Raw genomic sequence first — 24,832 nt, 5'->3', positions numbered from 1 at the left:
TTTATTGTAACCAAACCGGTAATAGGTTATTACTCAATCGTGAAAAGGAAACATTATTACACATAATATATACAATGCACTTACGATATTATGTTGTTGTGCTCTAGATATAGGTATTTTGAATAATCTAAAGATCGAAAGACCCACCCACATCATAATAATATATGCACCGCGTATGTTTCCCCGAGAGCTTAACCTTCGGAGAATTACCCGCGAGCAGATTCCGCTCATTTGTGATTACCGTTCGTGTTTTGACAATATTATAGGTACAACTTTTTCCAGATGACAAAAAAAAAGCCGACGTCGACATTACTTAGAGTATCTATATACACATGTATATGTATATAGTTCATATATAATAATAACATATGACCTATACAATATCGAATATTATTTTTATATTTTTGCGTAAAAACAAAAACAAATATAATTTATTTAGGGTTCTACAGTTGCATGACCGAGAAACGAATAAAAAACTATTTTCGTACGAGTCGAAACCGATAAACGATTTAATGGACTCGCGTATTTGGACAAAAGCCGCGGCCGACCACAAGGTCACCTGGAAAATCGCCGATTCGTCTACGAAAAACGTTCTTATTTTTATAATTTTCAGTTCTGCCACGACGAAGGCCGATTGAATGAATAAAAAATGACCTATGTGCGCATCGATAATAATAAGAACACGGAAACGAAACGAACACGTATTTGGATAAATCGTTAGAATTATAAATACGAATATGAATCGTTCGCAGAAGCACACGCTTACAATACCGAAAACCAGTAGAACATTGTTGGATTCTCATCAGAAAAAAACCCTCGCTATACACGCACGTAATTCGGTTAGCATTTTCGCTTAACACTAGTTTAATATTAATACCATATCAATTAACTTTATATCTCACTGGGTCCATTTTTTAACACTCGATACTTAACCTAATCTTTAACCCGAGTCTAAAATGTCTTTGCTTAACTTTGAACAATATGATCGTCGGTTCAAAAGATTAAGGGGACATATCGAGTGTTCTGATATCTAAGCGAGTCATCGTCATATTATACGTTCGTCGATCTTCTCCTTTCGTATACGTTGTTTTATCTTTTCAGATAAAATTTCGGCCATCGTCATGATGTCTGCGGGCCCATCGTCGCTCGTGGTTACTGCTCTGCTGGCACTGCATCACGTGGCGGCGTTCACGTGCAACGCTCAACGACAATGCTCCGGTCGATTGCGCCGGAACGCAACCGACGACGGCGGCAGAGGGCTAACGTGGACTGGCGCTCAGTACCGGTTCGAGTGCGACACGGTGGACGCTTTGCTCAGAGACGATGGCCGTTACGTGCCGAGAAACAACATCGCGCTCAGGGCCCAGATATGTGGAAACGACTTGTACTTGGCATATCCCAGGTTGGTACTCGCGACGCCTCTACGCACGTCCCGGCGTCGGACGGAACGAATCCTGGCCCTATACACAAAATAAAAAAAAAAACACAATTATTTACAATTTACCGATTTTGTGATCGAATGAATTCAGTTCTCATTTACAAACATAAAATATTAGTTCTATAAAATATTAAATGCAAATGATAAGGGAAATCGACGAAATAAGTTCGCACAAACGATTCATTTTACACGTTTTACACGCGTATAAAATAAATCATAATCATTTTTGTTGTCCAGTCTCGGTTTAAAAACGTCTTCAGCGTTCATATCGATTCCGATTGTATGCTCTGACTCCGCTATTTCAGGTTGCGATCCGGCGTGCCAGCCACTGTGGCCACGACTTGTCTGTTTACTGGTGACGCGTGTGAAGAGGCAGTATTGACGCCTTTCCCCTGCTTGTCGGTCCAGGAACAGGGTAAGTCGGGCGATGTGCAAAACGCCGTCGACGTGTACTTGGACGCGCAAGAGGTGCTGTGGATCCTGGACACGGGCATTGTGCAGACATTGGACAGCGACGCCGAACCGCTGAGGACGGGACCGCCAACCGTATGGGCGTTCGACTTGAACACGCGCAAGGTAATCGTTTTTACCGCTAACATGCCCAAAGACAACCTCCGCATAAAAACCCTGAGACTTAGAGCCAATCCACTCATTTCACTTTTGAACAAGTCACCCTTGAACAGTGACGGGCATTTGCATTAGCATTTTATTATACCCAGTCGTTACATAATTACTATAAAAGGACAGCTTTCGCGTGTAAATTCGCGCGATACCATCGCGAAACGAATAGACTGATAAAACACTATTATTTTTAAACCAGATATAGTACGGGTAATATAATGCAGGCATTGAAAATTTCAATTGTCTATAATAGTAAATAGTAATTATATCTGCTGAAAACAGTGTTATTATATTATCCCATGCTAAGATTAGTGCAATAGTTTATTCGACGCACATATTTGGTATATTCGAAAAATATCGATTTTTCGGCAACACACCCCTTGTTTTAGAACCTTTATCATCATCGTATATCACAAGTTTCTGTGTATATACAGAGTGATTCAATTATTGAAAGCCAGGCAATATCTTCGAAAATATCAAGAATTTTAAGTACTAATACTGATAAGTGATAACCTTTATATAATAGTTTGGATGACGATTAAAGAATCACCTACTCGGCATTATATACACATAAGAGGTACATAAATAGGTAGGTACTGCGGACTGCTGTCCACATTTAGATAAATAGGTACGTTATCGTTTGCCAATATATTATATGATTATTCATCATATAGTATAATATAGTATTAGAGCGCCGGGTGAGGAGTTATACCTATATTTATATATATAACTAGAGCGTGCTAATAAGAGTTCTAATAATACGATTCATTTTGTATGTCTAATTACTATACGCGACCCTCCGCCGATTCAATATATATCGATCGAACTTGAAAATATTTTATAGCGTTAATTACAATTTACAAACCGCGTCGGGGTGTGGGTGTGATGTGGAATAACGATATCACTGCGGTAATACGTACATTTCGGTATAATATAGGGTGATCCACTTGCATAGCTACAATTATGATTAATTACTTTTTATGTAGTTTTTAGTATTTATAACACTTTATTTTCACATAAAAATATATTTTTTATTAAAGTGACTACCTATACTAGTACCAATATTATCTTTAATTTCTTATAATCCGAAACTGAATTCTTTTCTTGATATCTGTATGTATAAGTAAGTAAACAAATATCAAATAAATTGTTTTAATTAATAACTAATACTTAAAATATATTAAACGAGCCAAGTAGTGTATTATAACTATTGCAGGATAGTGTTGTAACAATACTACTTATTTAAAGCACAAACTATAAAAATATACTTTACGATATATATTATAAAAACACAAAAATTACCCAAAAAATTAGTTATACCTAAATGGATCACCCCGTATATAGAGTGGTATGTACAGAGTAGATGATTAATGAACTAAAATGTAGAAATTCGATTTCGTTCGAGCGGCGACTATACGGGCATATATAGTAGAGTTTGGGTAACCGTATAACTGCTGCAGCTCGTTAAGTCATACGCATAGCTGATCTCGTCGACGGGCGTGAACGTCAACGGGCGTTGTGCAACGTTCCGTGTAGTTTAATAACTTTTATTTTTTTTTTCTCTCACTCTCGACCGCAAGAGACACATTGTAGGTAGGTAAGTACTAGGTAAACGCTCACATGCACAGATCTATACAGGAATCTACCCATAATAATACATTATAATAATGGGTTCGGTCGATGATAATATTATTATATATTTATATAGACGGACCGATCGGGACGATTGTTTTTGGGCGAGTCTCATATCGTTATTATTATTATAACGCGTTTGATCTCATATTATTGGATCAGCGTAGATACGTGTATGTACAATATCGCTGGTGCATAATATTATATATCTGTTTGACGGTCGTATTTTAGGATTTCATAATAGGTATAATGGCGCTTTACGCTACCACGAAATCCAGGATTACCACTGCTACGCGATGTTCGGAATGGGCGTCCGATTTGGCGATGTCGATACGTCGATCGTATATAATATAACATTTGTTAATTATAATCTATAATTTGCGAACCATGTGGTCATTAACGCGGGTATATAGAGTTAGGAAATAGTTTAACCTTATGTCCTTACGGCTCAAGTACTTACGGCTTATCAAAATATATAACACGTCTCAAAAAAAAATATTATATTATTATTTTTCTATAAGATTTCATCATCGGGTTCACATAGTATAGTATATTTATAGTACAATTATACCAATACATTTTTGTTTTAAAATACTCACGTAATGATCACATTTTCCATTTTTGACTAAAATATAATGTATAATATAATCATGCCGTAGTCGAAGAAAATTTTAATGAGAAGAATACAATAATAATACGCTTTGTAGTTGGAATTAAATTATTTTGAGATGTTGAAGTTGTACGAATGATCATTAGTATACTTTGTATTCAGATAAGTCAAAAATATATTATTAGTAAACTATTAACTTCACAATTACAATTATTTTTAATATTTTAGAACAATTTTACATATTATATTTAAATTGATCATAACTCATAATATTATTGATTAACTTACTAATAACAGAAATAACTAAGTATACAAAAATTATTTTAAATGTGTAATCTTCTGCTTTACATATGCATACGTAACATTCTATACGAGTATGTGTATTATTTTAATTTTTATACCGTTTCGTATTGTAAATTTTTCATTTGTCTTAAATATGGCAAATACTCAAATCAACAAAAAATATGAAAAGTTTTGTTCACACACGTACATTTTATATAATTTAATTTAATTTTTGTTTCATAATATTGAAACGATGTAAGGTGACGTGTAGTTAAAATAATTGTCCATTTTAAGAAACTTTTTTAAATTTATAAAACTGCAACATAAAGTTATGATTACCTCAATAACTGAAGTATGTAAATAAGTACCTTACTATTTATCATAACTGACTAAGCAAACTGTTATTGCTCGTCCGCCTTTGAATAGAGATGGCTATTATAAATATTTGATTGGTTTGAATCGTCAATTTTATTCTTCTGATTACTTAAGAATTTTTTGAAAACGTATGTATATATTTCTTAGTACCTATACTTTATAAAAGCAACCTTCTTAACGATTTGTTAGCTTTACTTACCTACGTGTAAAATATAAAGCTTAAGGGCTCTGGTGATTTTCAAGTTAATTTGTATTGCCTCTGGCGCGCCTACGTCAACTTTTCTACTGAATGCATTTCGTACACGCCTTTGAGCCAAAATAGTTATCCGTATTTTTATAATATATGGATAATAGTTATGTGTTATTATTTTTGTGTTAAATCAAATTATTGAATTTAATAAAAATACTCGCCTCGCGCAGTAGTGATATTCTTAAGACCGTCGTGCAGTCGTGCGATTGTCCAAAGACACGTACATTTTCAATTTTGACTGACATCATTGATTCTTTCTGTTTTTTAAACACGAATCGTGTTCTGAACTTAATCAAAATTTTCGAAATCGTATGGTTTCTATAATAAAAGCGAAATATACGACACTAACATGGCGTAGTTGAGCAAACATGTAACGAGGTTAAACGTAAGACGTTATAGGCAGGTCAGCATCATAGGCCCTCGGCTAAACGCTTAATATTATTATTATTATTATTATTAGCTAATATTAATTTGTTTCGACCCGAAATGCGTCTCATCTTTGGAATAACATTTGACCAAAAATACGTCATCATACACGCCCATATATACATCGTTCGTATACGCGATCTATACGACGATGGCGACGAGGCCATAATAAGCAGTGAAAGTAGGTCGATAAAGAATCGATGTATTGCAGGCGTCGGCGATGTCCAACAGACTGAAATCGATGTTTCTGACACGCATATAGCTGATAATGTATATGGTTGTATCAGCCGCGTACCTATAAAACGGAGTTACACAGCGGACGCAACGACCACGCTCCGTAATAAGGCAAAGTTTGAGTTAGCGCTATAATTGTATAGTAGCATAACCTTTGACGGCATATTAATAGTTTTCTAAAAGAGCAACTACGCGATATAAATGTTAAATAATAATTTTATACCTGCAATCACCTATTTTTAGACTAAAATTTATATTTTTTATTTTTCATACATGATAAGGATAACTATAGAATATAAATAACGGTCACTTACATTTTTTAATCAATAACTATATATCATAAATTCATAGTTGTCGCAAAAATACTTTTATCTCGATTTCTTAGAACCAAACTCTGTTTTCCGTAACGAACTTAAGACTTATGAAACATTGCCAAATTTTCATTTCTTTACAAGTATTTTATACGTTTATCTGATTAGTGATTACATATTATTAACCAGTAGTTTTTCACTTTTTAAATTATGTTTGTACTAAGGATATTAATTTTCCTTGAAAATGAGTTTTAAAAAAACAGATAATATAATAAAATCGATGTAATAATGGATCTAGTATTGATTAACCTTGGAACATTTTTGTAAGTTATAAATATTAATAGGATTAATAACCAAGATTTTTCAAATCCCTTTATCTTCCAAACCGAGTATCGTATGCAATATGTACCTATATATTATCCATGGTACGTCAAGCTAAATAATTTAAACATTACTCGTCCAAATTTTAATTCAGATACATTAACATTTTTAGAAAAGTTATCCATTAAATAATTTACTAAAAAAAAAAGGGTTGTCATTCGAAAAAACAGAAGTTAATTTCTCTATAGACACTCCTTAAATATTACAAACAATCTAAAGAATTTAAAAATTTGACCTTAGAGTATAAAATTTCAAAAATCAAATTTTGAATAAATGCATTACTGGAGAAAAAAGGAATAAACATGCTTGGTGAATCACTCTTTATAACTATTTTATTATGAAGCAAATAAATCATAAACGTATATATTTTTTTTTAGATATATTCATTGAAATGGGGGCATTTAAAATACTTATTTAAACATTGTATCGATCGTATCTATTTCTATTTGATAACAAACGAAATCAGTCTATTTTTTTTTTATGAAAGAAACATTAACTCCAATAGCGCATTGTTGAGAGGTACCACCACGTCGGGATTTATAAGTATTTTGATATATTTAGTTGAAATTTTACAAGAAAATAGAATACTAAAAATGAAGTGAAAACATCTTTGATGAAGACATTTTGTTAGCACCATATAAATAAAGTAAATTATGCAAATTAAAATTTGTAATAGATATCAAATAGTTTCAGATTTCATTTTACTGTGGTAATCTCAATCTTTTTGATGGATACGTACCTGCAATTTTACTCGGGCTATGTATGTGATTAACAGTGATTTATAACCGCGTTATAATCATTAATTTATTCTCTGCCATTTCATATAAGGGCTTGCACAATTATTATTCCTTATTATTACATCTCCACTCATCGAAAAAAAAAATTCCTAAATACTCCACCGCTTATAATAAGATAACCTAATAATCGGTGTTTACAGCTTTTCAACAAAATCGACTTGACGTGCTTGACGACGCCGATGAGTCGGCTCCAGTATCTGGTCGTGGACTACGACGATACGAACGGCAAGTGTTACGTGTACGTGTCGGACGCGGCCAACCGTGCGATAATCGCATACGACGTAGTCGAATCAAAGGGATCGCGAGTGGTGTTGCCCAAGGCGATCGCGGCGGGATGCACGAAACGCGACGTGCTGTATGTGGCGCTTGTCCGGGCCGAGTGCGGCGGCGGCGCTGCGGCTTTGATCGTCACATACCTGTCGGGCATCAGGGCGTTCACGATCCGGACCGAATACCTACGCCAGGGTTCTGCTGGCAAAGTGACCGATTTGGGCGTCAAACCGGACAGAATGGTAAACTAACGGCGACCTTGTCGTACGCGATAATATTATTATTATTACTATTATTATTATTATAAAACTATTATTGGAACACATTTGCAGTGCGGACGAGAGGGCGTAACCCACGATTTTGTTTTTCCCCGATACAAAATCGTATAATATACGACTAGAAGAGTTCTAAGACATATTAAAAGTTGCGAAAGTATTGTCAAAAGTGTTGTGAAAAAACAAAAAAAATACGTGTTTTTACAACACTATTGACGATCGTTCTCGAAACTATAACACGCGCAAGGTCCCAACAAACGCGTCATTTTTAAGGCGTCGTGCATAGGCTATTCTTTCGCTCCTCGCGGGCATGATTTATCATTGCGTGATACATGTACCTAGTCCATATACATACGCTTATTATTTTAATCAGTAGATTAGAATATTCAAAACCGATTAAATATGAACGAATAACAGTGGATACAAGTGATACAACTTTTGAATTTTATAAATTTACTAATATTTTATTACCTAGTTTATAATTTTATACTATGAAAATATTAATATGTACACTTCTACATATTACATAATATACGCAAACGTCTTTAATTTTTTTTTTAAACCAAACCACATGAATTACATGAATTATTCTGTTTGTGTCGTTTAATAACGTATATTTATAGCGTTAGTATAAGGGGATATAACGTAATTTGGAAAATTCACTGATATAGTAAATTGCTCAAAAAAATAAAATACCACAAGAAACAAATAGTTTTCACATATTTCTATTACAAATACAAATTACATGAAAAACCCGTGGTAGCAGTCGCTACCCCTTATTGGCGCCACTGGGTTTGGGGACAACAGTTAGCGTTTACTTAAATAGGACGCCACACCCGCATAATAATATGTTGTCTCCGTCTTACAAACGTATAACATGACAAATTTTCATTTAATAAAATCAATTTTGTGTGTTTAGCTTAAATACTAGAGTGAAATGACCTATTATCAAACTTAAAGGTCAGAAAATTATCTGTGTTCTTTCAGTGGTTTTTTACGGTATTTTAATTTTTAAGCGAGTTGTAAGTATATAAAATATTTATACTTAAAAATATTCATAATTCACTTAAAAATTGAAATATCGTAAAAAACTGACGATAGAACACAGATAATTTTCTCACCATTAAATTTGATTTTGATAAATAAGGTTATTTAACTCTAATATTTAAGCTAAACACACGCAATTTATCGTTAGTATGCGGTATATTTAAGCATTTAACAGGCAATAATTAATAAGGGACTATATTTTGCAATATACGCACATAGCAATACAAATTTAATATAGTGTTTTGAATAAAAATACGTAGTCACTTACTGAATTATTAACTTAACAAAATATTTTAAATGTTTATTTTCTAAAAATATGAGAACATTCTAAAATATATATACTCGTATTATAGATGTAAAGCGGATTACTACTTATATTTTCTAAACAAATTTAATGATTCGTGTTAAAAATGTCAATAACTTTAATTTATTTAAACTACTTACGTTAAATAAAAAATTCCGAATTGGGCTATTAGACGTTCTGCAGAAGATTTTTTCTCTTTTCGACAAAAATAATATAATAGTCCGAATTAACATCAAAAAGTAACTGCGCATATTAGTATTTTTTAATATTTACCCGCTTCCGTTCCCTTTTAAGGAACAAACATTATCGTGTGTAAAATTGTCTATGTATCGAAACTTTCAATTTTTTAAGTGCGTGCGTGCATGTCGTGTACTTGTATGGTTGTATACGTAGTAAGTGGCCATTAGTGTGTGGACTGTAGTGTAAAAAAGATGTGAGACACGCATATGTCATCGACTGCAGAACAACATTTTTCACTAAAAACCGTGTACGTTTTGTCCATCAAACCCCGACTAAGCTAGTTAGTAATGTGATAAGAAATGAGAAAACATATTTAAATTATTTATGTAGTTTACTTTTGATTGATTATCCCATTTTTATATATTTTTATTTTATATTATATTATTGTTTAAAAACTATTCACTTTCAACATTTTTAATAAAATTTAAGAGATAAGATTCGACATTTTAAAAAGTGGTATCAGTATGATCGATCTCAATTAAGCTTCAAAACAAATTCAAATATGTTTTTAATTTTATTAATGCATAACTAATTATTTCGGTTTGGTGAAAAAAGATAGATATTTTCATCAAAATAGATCGTTATCAAATTTTTGAAAATGTATATTGATTAATTTAACAAGTTTACTTTGTTTGAAGCAAATTTCAATACTTGATTTTTTCAACTAAAATATCAATGACCTTAAAATTAGTATTTTTATACTTAATATTTTCCTAGTATCATATAAAATTTTTGTAACATAAAAATTGCTTCTATTATAAATGTATAACCAAATCATATATTATTGATAAATTAAAACTTGTTATTAAAATAATAATCTGCCCAACCCAAAATCACACAGTTTTTTTAGGCATTTACATCTATAAATACCACTTTCTATTTAATGACTTCAGTCCCCTTTATGTCTTATGCAGTTACAATAAAATAATTTTACACAAATGTACACGTGTGACTATAATTTTATGTATACAATTATTATAATAATATTTTCTGGCACTACAGCTGTTGCATCTTGTTGAATATATAGCTATAAGTGTGTGCACATTTTACCCAAGCGTCCTCATCGTGCTTATAACTCAAAACGTCGGTGTTACATCGGTAAAAACACGTCGCACATAAATTATTATATTTACCCCTATTTTTCACCCACAGATAATTCTCAAAATATTTTTCTTTAGGAATATTGATATTTTTATTGTCACGTTTATTTCGGTGCAGTGAATAATGAACTAGGTGAATCGCGTCCAGATTATAAAACATAAGGACTGATTTTGACAAATCGTACGCCGATCAGCATATATAGGTGTATTTCAATCTAATTTAAAAAAGTTTAATTTCTTCTTAATAGATATTTAGTCTGAAATACAGTAAAAATAAATAAATTTTCGAAAAACAAAATCATATAATATACAAGAAATATAATGGTTCAATATTAAAATGAGCAATCGGCTTATAGTAAAAATTTAAATGCGATTGGAGATGACGCCACATACTTAAGGCTTGTATACTTATTATTGTTTAATATAATCATCAAAAAATAAATAATATTATATGAAATATTATGTTCAGATGTTCTACACCATATAATACGGCCAACCTACTCGTGGCGTCTTCCGGATAATACTAATTAGATATAGCATCAATGTATGATTAAAAACATCATTAATAACACTCTCCGGTTTCAGGTGTTTTTGGGCACGGACGGAGGCACAAAATTACTCTTCCGATACGACGCTTCACCCGATGTGCAAAGCTGGGACACGGCCCTACCGTTTACCGCGGCAAACATCTCACCGGTCTATCGGTCTGGCTCCTGTTTCCTAGCTACCCAGGTGATGGTTGACCAGGACCGAAACCGGCTCATGGTTCTCGAGTCGAACTTTCCGGACTTTATACAGAACACTGTCGGCTGCGGAATCGTGCACAACGTCCGCGTGCTCGAAGGATGCTTTTAAGTCACGTTCGCGACCCTTTCAACTACACGACAGTCTGTGGAGAGTCACTTGACGACATATGCCGCCTGCAATGCGTATATTATTTCAATAAATTGTATATATCAGTTTTAAATCCATGGAATAAACAAACTCAATTTACCAGAGATGTATGAATATCGTTAAATCACTAAATTTTGAATAACTCCTTATAATATACCTACTAAACGGAATCGTTTACATTCACCAGCGTGTGAACCTAGTGGTATACTCGAATTCTATCGGGAGTAAACTTAGCGTCCGATGTTAGTGGGACGAAATTTACCTTGTCTTTTAAGTTCAATAAATAATATTAATTTTAAATCGTATCAAATTTATTCTTTACAACTATACATAATATTTTATATAGAATTTTTTTTTAAACATCACTCGCTCATCCTTGAAAATTTATAAGCACATTCCTGTACATAATTCTAGAAAAAAATTTCGTTATTTTATGTAAAAAAAAGTACGGTTTATTACAAATTGAAAATCGTTGTCTGAGAAAGAAAATAAAAATCTATAACTGACAATATATACCTAACATATTTATTTAAATACTCAAGTATTATAGTTTATCAATACTGATTTTCTAAATTAATGTATTAATTAGTTATATTTTATATTATTGCATAATTATTATAATATTAGTCATTTGCACTTTAGTTGGAAAGATATTTTTTTTATTAATATTAACATATAAAAGTTACTTCAAATAAAAATTGCCAATAAAAAAGTATAAGTTTTATAGCATATGTTTTAATTTCTCACAAATGCATAACAAAAATAGTTATTGTTTCTTTCATATAGGTAATGTATATTTTAAGGCGTACGATATACTATAACCGGGTATACGAGTATACTTAGTAGCTCAGACAACTAAAAACTAAGTACCACTAACTATTCAACGAAAAACAATAATATTTTTCTTTGTAGTAAAAAAATACAAACTTTAATGTGGTCCTAAAATTATATTATCATCACATTAATGAAAACATACATAATTTTATTTAATTCCATAGTATGTGCACATATTCAACAGATAACAATATACTATAAATAGTATAAACTCGAACCAATTCCTAATTAATAAATAATATATTACCAGCATCGGTTTATCATACGCTAATATAATAATATTTTGTTCGTTAATCAATGTATTATGTCGTAAAGCGATTAAATTGTGTAGGTACAAAAAGTAAATTTGTATAAATCAGCTAGGCACAACACACGCATAAATTATTATATAAATCCTTATTTCTTTCATTTACTGTATGATACAAATTTGGTTTAAGGGTTGAAAATCACTGTAGTAAACATTTTAATTTTAAATAATTAATTTAATACTTTATGATTTTACAAAAATAAGGTTGGTATACCTACTATTTTATAAACCATCGGATGTTACTATATTATACATATAACTCTTACAAAGTTTTATATTATTAAATAAATATTATTATTTATTTTAAACGGTATTTATCTAAATCAAATGGATATTTTGTTCTCGGTGTCTGCACTTATAAAAATGTTATTATTCTTTTACTAGTGTGAATTCCATTTAAAATACTAGATAAGTGTAAATACTGTAATATTAGTATATTACACAATTTAGATAATTTTTACGTAATGCGTGTTTATATAATTCTGTGCATGTCATATCGATCATATTAAAAATATAAACAGCTGGTTTAATTGTACTGAATACTTTTTGATAACAATTTAATAAACGGTAATATTTTGTCATCATATTTAAATTAACGCAATAACCATTGCCAGGTCATTAAATATCTCATTTTTAATAATAATGAATATTTAATTTATGCATAGTAATAAAGAATTATGCATTTTATTCTGAATACAATAATTGTTGTATATTAATTATGATCAAGTATGATAATTAAAATGTAATATTTTATATTTTACTTTTGTCATTTCGTGATGAAGTCGGTAAAAAACAAAAACTTTTTTAACGATTATCTAGTTGAATGTAATATTATAGGTCAACGGATGTATGATTTATTTTTATTTTTCAATCTACTTAGATAGATTTTTCAAATGGTATTTAAAATTCAAATAAACAATAATTAATTATTCGGTTACAATATATTATTGCGAAAACAAAAATAAATATTTGTGAAGTAGGTACATGTTTGATGTTTACATGATTACAGAAACCAATAATGTTATATAGATATGTTTATAATATATATATAGGTATATATATATATAAATAACAAAAAAGCACTTAAAAGTTAGTTTTTATGTAATTTAAAATAAACATTTGTGTTACTATTATCTTTGATGGTAAACGAGAATGTTTCTTTTAATCTTTATTAAAAAATTATAGTAAATTTCATTTAAACACTTAGTTTATATTATAAAATACAAGATTTTAAAATGCAAAGACAACAATTTATATTACACTATTACTTAATGGAGAATTCTTCTCCCTAAATGATAAAATAACCTTATTCGTTGTTTAAATTTAAACAATTTATAAATTTGTAAATAATATATTTACTCACTATACCTCTTTGTATAATATTAAACGACGAATTCATTAAAAATAGTACTTGAATAACTCTGTTTATTTATTATTATTAAAATAATAAAAAGCATTATTGTTTGTAACTTAAGAATAATATTAAATATTTATCCTCATGACAGTTTTTACAACTTTTTTCCTACCTATGTTAAAAAAAAGTAAGTATATAGTTATAAGTTATAACCATATTAAAATAGTGGAACATAAATAATTGTTTATAAAAACTTATTTTTAACCTCTTTAATGATATATTATACGATACCCATCATACTTTTAGGCAAGTATCATTATAAACGCTAAATTACGAAAACTTTATCGTTAAAATATGTTATTAACTTTATTATATACCTACGAGCTTTCAAATAAAATTTATTATAAAAGAAATTGTTTTCACTAAATTATAAAAATAAAAAAAAGACTTCAAAATTTAGGCCTAAAAAAATTGTATCATACAATTTTATTATTAACACCTATAACAAACTACTCCACTCAATACGGATTTAACTATTAATTAGCGACTATTAAAGAGTAGATTTTCATTTTGCTATACCTTAACATAATAAGCGTATCCGGAGGGTTATTGGATTCCAGAATTTCCATAAGTGCAAGACATTCCTGAAGATTTTTTTTTTCGTACCCGGAAGCAATGAACATTTTCGTATAATGAGCAGGGAAACTGAGCATTTTTTACGACTTCGTCGTCGTAAAGATAAGAGTTTATATCTACACATATACTGCTTAATTCAATAAAATTCAAAAGTGAGACTTAATAATATATTTATGGAAAAAAGCACTCAGCGTATAGATACAGATAATAATATCAATCTAAACGTTACCTAAAATACCCATGAAAGTTTATTTAGCATCAAGTGAATAAATGTGAGTACTGTATTATAATGGAAGTTATAATTACATCAAACAGTGTACCTCAAAGGCCCCGTATATCGCTCTAATTATCTATTCTCTGTGACAAATCAATATATCAAAATGCGGTTATTTTTTTTTGTTTAAACCGTAATAATTTATAAGAACTGTACGCCATTAATTTGAATTTTATTATAGATGATAACTGATACTAAAAAAATCCCATTTTAAAATTATATATATATGACATAATATGTATATACATATATATTATATCGGGATAGTATCATAGAGATATTTTTGGTGATGCGTGAATTATGGGATAGACTATATTATTATGTATGTATGAAATAAATAGTAAGCGAGTACATATAATATTTTATAGACTTTTATGTATATACCAAACAGTTTATACCAACTGTTACGCGTAGTGTAATATTCATGGTATTATATATAGATATAATGTTGTATTGTTGTTGTATAATATATTATACAGGTATGTGTACTTACATATTTGTCATATAAACTTAACACATTAAATTCGTATTCATTTCGCATATAATTAAAACGAAAACATCCTTTGATTTAGTTAATTTACGTTAACTCCCCTAGTCCCCTAAACCCGCGATCGTACTCGATAATATATTACAGTAGATTTATATAAAATATATCTATTACATACGGGCATATGAAACCCGCCCACACGGTCTATGCATTTAGCATAATGTATGTACGAACATATATCATACGGATTACGGAGTGATCTATTTAATATATTTTAATGTGTTTATATATTATTTACCTGACTATACTCATTTTCACACGTCAATCTCTGTATTTTTGAATTTATAATGTTCTGTATAATTTAAAATTTTTATAAAACTATATAAAATACCTAAAATAACACTACATTTTTATACATAAAAAAAAATGATTGATTATTAATAAACATTCAAAATAAATCGAACTACTGATACAAAAACTATTTATTCAATACTATTGTGAATAATATATGTATAAACATCGACAAATTATATTGTTCTTCTGATTGTGAAATGAAAAACTATGCAAAACTTCTATACGATAATAAATAATGAAAATTATATTTTTTTTCATCTAAATGTATTATTAAGTAAATTTGTACTTTTTTAAACTATCTAAAAACAATTTATTCAAAAATCTACTCGATAATTAATAATTTTTGTAACCAGTTATAAATAGAATATTGATGACCCCGTTTCGCGAAGTATCTAACTTTAATAATGCACAAATTCCGTAAACAATAATATGGTTATATATATACTTATATGGAACGACATATTATAATGTACGAGAATATAGTATAAATAAATATTATGTTTACAGTTTATAAACGTCGTCTATATCCATATAATATAATTGGATATATTATAATATAGGATGATATTCAACAAGCATGTTCTCCAAACTCGTTACTTGTTAGTTTGTATATTGTTGTATCAGCACAGGAAAATCCTTAATAGCATAAAAAAATATAAATACTTATAAAATGACGGTCTTTAACTGCATGTACTTAGGAATCCCAAAAATAAGAATTTTTATAAATTAATTACTAAAGGAAATACGGAGGAGACGGTGAGCATGCTTGGTGAACCATCTTGTTTATACAGAGTAAATCTTAAAAGGACGGCAATAATGCTCATTTAAATCGTCAAATTTTCCGACAGGTACACCCTTATAATGTATAATAATAATAATAAACGGACGACGACGTTTATAACGTGAGCGTATTTATTTTGACCAGATGACGGTTTTTTGAGTTGGGCACAGCGTTTAGGGCCCACACCTGCAGATAATTCGCGTTGTCCGAGAATATCTTCGTGACCGCCGGTAACAAGTCATATGACTGCAACAGCACCTTGTGGTCCTCCGCCGCGACCGGTGCAGCGCCAGCGATCAAACTCAATCTATAACAATAATACTAATTTATTTAGCAAAACAGTGCAATTTTACAATGTAAATAAAAATATACAAGCTATATTTCTTGCGCAATATTTTTTGTATTAAATCGCGTCTACATTGAAGTGTTTTGAGCATTGAAACGAGGTGTTTCAACACCCCCCTTCATCACCGCTGAATCACATTTATGCAAAACATGTACACACTTTATTATTCGATTTCATATTTGATATTATCATTGTGAAGATTGATGAATGGAGAGTGTTTAGAGTCCTCCATATGATATCTTAATACACAAATATAATATGATATTATAACATTGTTATATATTCACCTGACGGCCACGAAATCTCTGGTGTACACATAGTTGAGACCACCCTGTATGTCGGCGTACAGCCCGCTCGAAACGCCCAGCTTGACGCCTTCCCAGCGCACTCGCAATCCGACCGGAAGCACGTCACCGTTCTGCAACGAAGACAATAATTTTCTAAGCAAGTCTCTAATCGTTTCGACTGCGATAGCGGTGACTAAAATTACTGTGTTTCCGGACGAATTAAACACGGAGACGCCGCGCGGATGGCCTGTGCGCGGGAATTAAACGAAGACACCGCGCGGAGATATTGTAATAATATAGGTACTAATGTACTATTAAAAAGGGGAAAAATAGTTATTATTTTATATAATACAGTATAATTATTAATTATACGAATGCGTTGTAATTTTAATTAAACGCGCGCGCGTAAATACAGTGTAGCGTTTCGTTGCTGTAATAAGCGTACCCGTATATTTACGCGATGCATTGTAGGTAAGTAGGTTTAGAATGTTTAGACGGTTTAAACGATCGAACAAAGGATATGAGAGGAGGTATTATATTATTAAACGAATAATAACTGAAATAACATTTTAGGGGAAGGCTTACTTTTTAATATATAACGGTATAGCGCATCTTAACTATTTATTATTTGATTTCTTTAAAAGACATATTTTATTAATAGGTAGCGTACAATATTACCGTAAGTCTGCTTAATTTATAATAAATAAATAACTTTAAAACAATAGAATTGTTTTTTTTTATATTATTATTAATGAAAACGAGAAAACAATTTCATTGTTGTAAATTTCTTTTTAAATATGATCTACAGCTAAATAAAACCTATTTGATGTTCTTAACCTCATTTTTTTTTTTTTTTTTGACACATACTCTTATGGCCCGAAAACTTTCTTTTACGCGTTGATCCTCACAAGTCGTCAATCAACGGTTGACGAACTTCTATATAATACCATAGACATTATACACTAAACATATATATATAATATTTTAAATTGTATATAATCAATGTTAATTGTTTGGTGTGGTAACCCGTAATAATTTATAAACATTTAGATGAACAGATTACGACTTATTTTTTTCAAGTCTTCCAAAATAATATCAATGCAGGTATCCTGCTATGCGTATATTATAACTGTCCTTTGTTATTCATGAATTCCGGAATATAATTTTTCCAAGACAGTCATTCCAGACTTCACTCAATAATTAGTTCAAACAGATAAACGACGAAAACACGACAAAAGTAATCCGCCCTCCCACAAATCCCATCCTTCCGCATAAGGCACATTTTTCGGTCATCGCGCATGTCGTGTGGACGAGTTTAATAATTAGATGATCAGGCGCATATACCTTTACGTTAGGCGTGACGTAAGAGGTGAGATTCCGAAGATCCTTGAACGAAGCCGTGTACAAATCGTGTGAGCGCTTTGACGTCAAGTACACAGACGACTGTAGCTTGGAGACAGCTATGCATTCTGCTGGAACATCCGGGTAGATTTCCGGTCTGCGGTAGTCCTGTATGACTGCGCTACCGTAGTTCTGGATGTGTAGTAATGCGATCATGTACCAAATGTTTCGGTCCGGGTCTAATACCGCGATACGTCCGCCGAGCGCGTCGCCCACGTACACCCTCGTCTCACCTTTGAACGGTCTCGCATCCACCACCAGTGTGGCAAGTCTCGATCCGTTGAGCCCACCAAGTTCTACTGACTGTATCTATGCGACAACAATAACAACCTGATAATATTTCTATAGTATTATGAGTATTATGTATATTAGCTAACAGAAAGGCTTATGGTATTCTGAATGCCCAATTAACCAATTAACATCATTTGTTTTCATATTATAATTTATTAAAAAAAGCCGTTAAGAAACACGAAAAACGCTATAATATTTCCAACACACCCGTCTTTCATAATTGTATTGAATTTGGTACTTTTGTCACAATTTAAAATATATAAATTTGAAACATGAAACTTGTGCTGATTATTTATAATATTATTATCAAGCAAATAGCATAATTACATTTTGGAAAAATAAATGAACATTTTGTGCTTAGGATATTTATAGTAGTGTTCGTTTTGATTCATAAAATATTAAATTTACAACTTATTTTCGCTCACTGCTCAGAACCGTTTTTGTGTTTTGTAAACTAATTATATAAAAAAAAAAAGATAGTGACTGACTTTTGAATTATTTTATTTTAATGTAACTTGAAGACTATCTAAATAATTTCATATCAGTTGTAATATAATTTATATTTGGTATATATAATGTTGTTTTATTTTTAAATTAAAAATAATTATACCAATCTAGTACAGACTTGAAAATATCCACCCAATTTTATTTTGCGTACGTTCCTGCAATATTAATCTGGCGAATAATGTAATCGACTCAGTTAACCGTGATGTTATCGTAATAATATTTACCACGTATATACGTACACATTTGTAAGTCTTCAGGTCATAAACGATAATTTTTGGTTGACAGTTGTCGTATCCGCTGTCCAGCACGTACAGGTGCCCTCTAAATTTGTCCAAGTCGACGGCAACAGCCGATTGAACACGGCGACAGTCGTAGAGTTTCTGTTTTAACGGGAAATACAAAACGGTGTGATCAGTCAATCCCAGGCAAGATGTTCGGACGAAAATCCTCCCACATTCTCCCGCGCCCACAATCATCTAATTCTATTATATCCCCAAAACGTGTATAATATCGTACAGTAGGATGATTTCAAACGCAATAGGATATTAAAACAAGATATTATATTATTACATTTTACGCCCACGCGTTCGCGTTTGATGTCTGAAGCTATGCATAATATTTCTGTAAATTAGCTGTAAATACGTTAAATCGAGACCGTGTGCGGGTACGGTGGTAGATGAACTATCCAGTTCGAGCATCAGTAGAGTTTATTGAAATATTTTTCTTCAAATTCATAAACCGAATTAAATTCAACACACAAAAGGTTCCTAATTAAATATTCGCCCCGAGCGTTATTCTATCTGTACGCGATAATGCACTACATGTATATACACAAATATATTATATATTTTAATGGGTTTTCATCGAGTGTGCTAGTAAAGTACATGTCGGTACATAGCTGGTGTGTATTTCGTATTTTCACACAATTGTATATAATATAGCTTTAGAGACGACGACGATGAATAATAATAATATTCATATTATAATATTACTTATTAGTCCAAACGGCAAATATTACATAAATTTAATTGAAAACACCTCAAGGCGCTTATAACGGATGTTATTATTTTTTTATTTGTGGGACATCAACCAGATATTATATAGTATCACATTATTAGATTAGGTATACTGTATTCGTGTTAATGCCGCTTTTACATGATCTATCGCTGTTATCGGTCTTAATATTAAAATAAATTTATCACTAATATAATAATTACTTATAGCATAATATTTTTTAGCGTTCTATACTCAGCACATAAAAAAGTGGAGTGGAGTTTTTTTTTACAAAAATGAATTCAATGTTTTGAAGTTGATTAATGAGGTTTGGAGCAAATTAACATTTATTATAAATGAAAAATAAAATTAAAACAAATATTACTATCGGTCTTTAATGAACATAGTGATAAATTAATTTTGAAAGTTCTTATCGGAATATTCAAAAGGATTACTATATACAGCCAATAATACAGTAATAAATATATAAATAAATGGAGATTACTGCTTCGGGACCAAGTCCTAAAGGATATATTCGATGCCCAATTTGTACTTAATCGTTCTTGGAAATTATTTCGCACTTTAATAAATAAACTTATTTAATTTAAATACATCATATTATATAATTATGATTCGACGAAGAATTTTGAGATTTCTAAAGAAATTAAAAAAATAAAAATATGCTGCCGGTCAAATCGATTTGGTACGATCAATACACACAATATCTTACGCAATATTGACGATTTTATCGTTTGTTATTTTATGTATATATATATATATATATATATGTTTCAGTGTGAGTGTATCCACAATCATCATTATAGAAATGTTATTGTGTTTATAGGGCCGGGTCATGGACACCAAGAGTAACATCTGTTTCGTGACAGACATCGAAGGTCGATATGTGTTTACTATGTGGCCCCGGTGGATGTGAGTTTTATAGTCCTGAGAGTAGGTATACACATTATTTATAGGTAGGTATGTACACAGTGTACGTAGGTAGATCGTAGGGCGTAGGTATATATACATAGGGATACTATCGCCTAGATTCGGCTAGAAGAAGAACAGAAGAGTGCTGAGAAAAAAGAAAAAATTATTCTACAAAACTAGTTTTTTTTTCGCCGATACGATCAATGAGGTTATATATATATACACACACAAAATATAATATTTATAAACGAATGGCGAACGCAATATACAAATATTTATACTTTTTTTGATTGATATACGATTATCGTGTTATTGCGGTCGCAAAAATACAGACGCCCCCAAAATCATTTCAGCCGGTTTGGCCTTTTATCGTCTCGTCGTAATTACAATAGACGTCGTCACGAGAGTCAGTTCTAAAAATATACACAACAAATCCATTTAAATAATATAATATATTATTCTACTATTCTATACAAATCAAACGCCGAGCGAAAGGTGAGCGCATCGTGAAAACGTCACACCGCAAAATAATAACTATAATAATAATAATAATAATCGAACTATAATACTACTTTCTCACAGATAGCAATATGCCCTTCGAACTCGAATGGCGTGCTTTATATAATATATATATTATATATATGCACAATACACATCTCATCTATTATATATACTATATAGGTATTAGGTTATAACTTATAATAATAATAATTGGGTAGATCCCGTCGAAAGATACGAAAAGTGTACTACGGTCGTCGGTGTGGCTCATTTGCAAACGAATAATATATAAATATATAATAATTGCGAATTCGACGCTATATAACAATACGTCAATACCTCTGTATCAGAATTCGGAAACGCGTTCATTTGTCGCTCTCGTTTATTTGACAACGACGGTTTTCGATCCGGCTCCGGGACGCAGGTGATACCTATAATAATAGTAATAATGAAAGCTAGTAATTAAAATATATTAGAACAATGGCGTCGTTTCAGTTTTAATAAAGAGAGGAAAAATTACATCCAGCCTTTATAAAAAATCAATATTCGTCCTACTTGCAACCTTTTTGACTTTGATTTAACTAAGTATGATTTTCCTATTAGTTAAAAAATACATTATTATCATAATATTAATACATGAACTTTAATATATTTAAGCTTATAGATAATAGGTATACTTAATATTATATATTTCACAATAATTATACTTAATAACACCATATATTTTATAATATAACTATATGTCTAACTACTCTAGGAAAAATAATTTAAAATTGTAAGAAAAAAAATCATATTTAAGTAATAAATAACAAAATAAGTATCTAAATCCCGATAGTAAATTGTGCCAAACTCACAAACAACCCGCCAGTATGGTTATTTTCAAAGTTAAAAGGAAGCAAATGCCCAACTTTTTTACCATTCTACCAAATTGCATTAATAAAAATACGTTTTAATACTTTTTTCACCGTCACGGCTATAAATAAGTAAATGATAAGGTAGATATATCCGTCTATCAGGTGTTCTGCCATCTAATTTCTGCAAATGACACGATACCTTTAAATCGTTGGAAATAACTTAAAAAGTTTTTGTTCCTCAAAGTATAGACAAGAGCAAATAATAGACCAGTAAAATATAATACATTTAACCACCCACATCATAATATCTTAACTAATTCTCAATATGACAATTCTTCAAAAACTGCATTATTTTTACGAAGTTTTTTTGTTTATACTGTCGCGTACCTGCGTGTTATTAAATATGGCAGTCGAGGTCAGAAAGAAATATTTAAATATTTAAATATTATTTAAATAAGTATCTAAAAAGTGTTTAATACTATGCCTAAATATTAAATCGTAATATGTTACGTATTTTGTAAGTTATAATTTGTACTTATACGAGTACAAATGTGACTATGGTAAAGTACAAATAATTAGTTACGTTTTACGTTTAACGATATTTTACCGATATATTCATGTAACTCATAATTAATGATGAAGATCATCTGCAGAATTCTTAATAAATTAGTCGATTAGTCTGCCATACGCTCATGCCTCCAATGACAATATAATAATATTATGATACAATAATAACGTAAAAATCATAAAAAAAAAAAAGCTATATGACCGTCGTTTGTTTGTTCGTGTTTGTGTATTTTAAACGAGACACTACAATACCGCCGCCGACGTCAACTGTGTTATGTGTAAGTTTAAATTTGTGCCTACTGCCTACGTAAATGTGAAAGTATTTAAGACCATTTTCGGACACGACGCGTACTTATGTATATCGTATACAATATCGTCATAGGTATATAACGAAATAGAATTGAATTCGTTTCTTAACGTGTTTGTCGTATGGCCGGGGCACAACGCCGTAATACGTAATAATAATAATAATAATAATAATAGCAACAACAACAGCACACAGGTATATACGAACACAAACGAATACGAAACGCGAAGAATATAATATATAATAAAATATAATGGTGGAAGGAAAAAAAACAGCGAAAACCGTTTGCGTCTCGGGCATAGCAGAGGTTAAATCCAAAAAAGGAAACGAGCTGTGGCGGCGGCGGTTGTGCGCGTTATACTACTATATAGCTCTCCCCCGCCCTTTGCTCACACACATAAACACACATTTATATATATATATAATGTGTATAATATACTATGCAGTTAAAACAACGTTTCGCGAGCATTTTAACTTCGTCGCCGTTTTTACAGCGCACAAACGCACACGTACACACACACACGCGCATATAAACCACGCGCGGAGGGTAAGACTCGAGTTTGCGAAATTTTCCCGACCAATCGATTTCGGTGCGGTTAACGCTCGCACGCCGCGAATTCGCCTCCGCCCGGTCGGAGCGGGTGGCAGGTATATATATATATATATATATATATATGGCAGGTAAATATATATATATATACGTATATATATAATGTAATATACGCACGCAATATAGCGACTGCAGTGTTGCACGTGCGTCGTCACCGAGGCGGATGAATAATATAATAATGATTGGCGGGGTTGAGCGCGTATATTATTATTATTATAAGGGGCAAACTGTACTACAACGCTCGTTTGCCGAAAAAATTTTCTCGTTTTTCTCGAGTAATGACTACCGTATATACAGAACCAACCAAGTGCAGATCGCCGCGTTGATGTTTTTTTCATATAGATACGCATCAAATGTCGATATAAAAGCATCACGTGCAGGCCGATTCGATTCTTTAATATGTTACACATTTAGAATCACCTCTCCAGTGTCACTTTAAATATTTGACGATGTTTTTGATTCTATATAATATCCCTCTTATTGCAGAATAATTAAATGATAATAATCCCACTTTTATGTGTATGGGCACACTTTTATTTATTATATAATAGCGATTGAACACGAACTTTAAAAGAATATTAATAAAATAAAATAATAATTTAAAAACTAATGTTTTAGAAATAAAATAGTTTTAAAATTCTTGTTTTCTAAAAATGTTGTAAAACATAAAAAGTTTCTACTAAAAAACAAATTACAATTTTATCTTGTAAAATTTAAGGTAACACCC

At 31.0% G+C, this 24,832-nt stretch overlaps 2 protein-coding genes across 5 annotated transcripts in view; one reads left to right on the top strand and one right to left on the bottom strand.

The window, feature by feature from the left end:
* Positions 1-311: 311 nt before the first annotated feature.
* LOC132929774 (protein yellow-like) lies at positions 312-11,772 on the top strand. The gene is made up of 5 exons (XM_060995333.1): positions 312-839; positions 1,102-1,402; positions 1,744-2,014; positions 7,498-7,869; positions 11,179-11,772. Exons 2-5 carry the CDS (start codon positions 1,122-1,124, stop codon positions 11,446-11,448), a joined length of 1,194 nt encoding a protein of 397 aa, XP_060851316.1. The 5' UTR covers positions 312-839; positions 1,102-1,121; the 3' UTR covers positions 11,449-11,772.
* Positions 11,773-15,419: 3,647 nt separating this feature from the next.
* LOC132929946 (uncharacterized) overlaps positions 15,420-24,832 on the bottom strand; it is a 52,732-nt gene continuing 43,319 nt past the window's right edge. For 2 of the 4 annotated variants that reach the window (XM_060995594.1, XM_060995592.1), the window contains 4 exons: positions 19,571-19,726; positions 18,492-18,857; positions 17,148-17,278; positions 15,420-16,821 (listed from right to left, as the gene is read on the bottom strand). In XM_060995594.1, coding sequence (XP_060851577.1) covers positions 16,629-16,821; positions 17,148-17,278; positions 18,492-18,857; positions 19,571-19,726 — 846 coding nt within the window. In that variant the 3' untranslated portion in view covers positions 15,420-16,628. Of the gene's footprint in view, positions 16,822-17,147; positions 17,279-18,491; positions 18,858-19,570; positions 19,727-22,106; positions 22,212-24,832 lie in introns of those variants that run through there. The other 2 variants (XM_060995596.1, XM_060995595.1) reach the window with 2 other exon arrangements.

Source organism: Rhopalosiphum padi, chromosome 4 (genome assembly GCF_020882245.1).
Source record: "Rhopalosiphum padi isolate XX-2018 chromosome 4, ASM2088224v1, whole genome shotgun sequence".
Classification (NCBI taxonomy): Eukaryota; Metazoa; Arthropoda; class Insecta; order Hemiptera; family Aphididae; genus Rhopalosiphum; species Rhopalosiphum padi.
This window is presented reverse-complemented; position numbering and strand designations above follow the sequence as displayed.

What these genes read in the sequence shown, in the direction of transcription:
- LOC132929774 (XM_060995333.1), top strand. Translation starts at nt 1,122, where the DNA reads ATGATGTCTGCGGGCCCATCGTCGCTCGTGGTTACTGCTCTGCTGGCA. An exon ending in TTGTACTTGGCATATCCCAG is followed by an intron (nt 1,403 to 1,743) that starts GTTGGTACTCGC and finishes CCGCTATTTCAG; the next exon opens with GTTGCGATCCGGCGTGCCAG. An exon ending in GCGTCAAACCGGACAGAATG is followed by an intron (nt 7,870 to 11,178) that starts GTAAACTAACGG and finishes CTCCGGTTTCAG; the next exon opens with GTGTTTTTGGGCACGGACGG.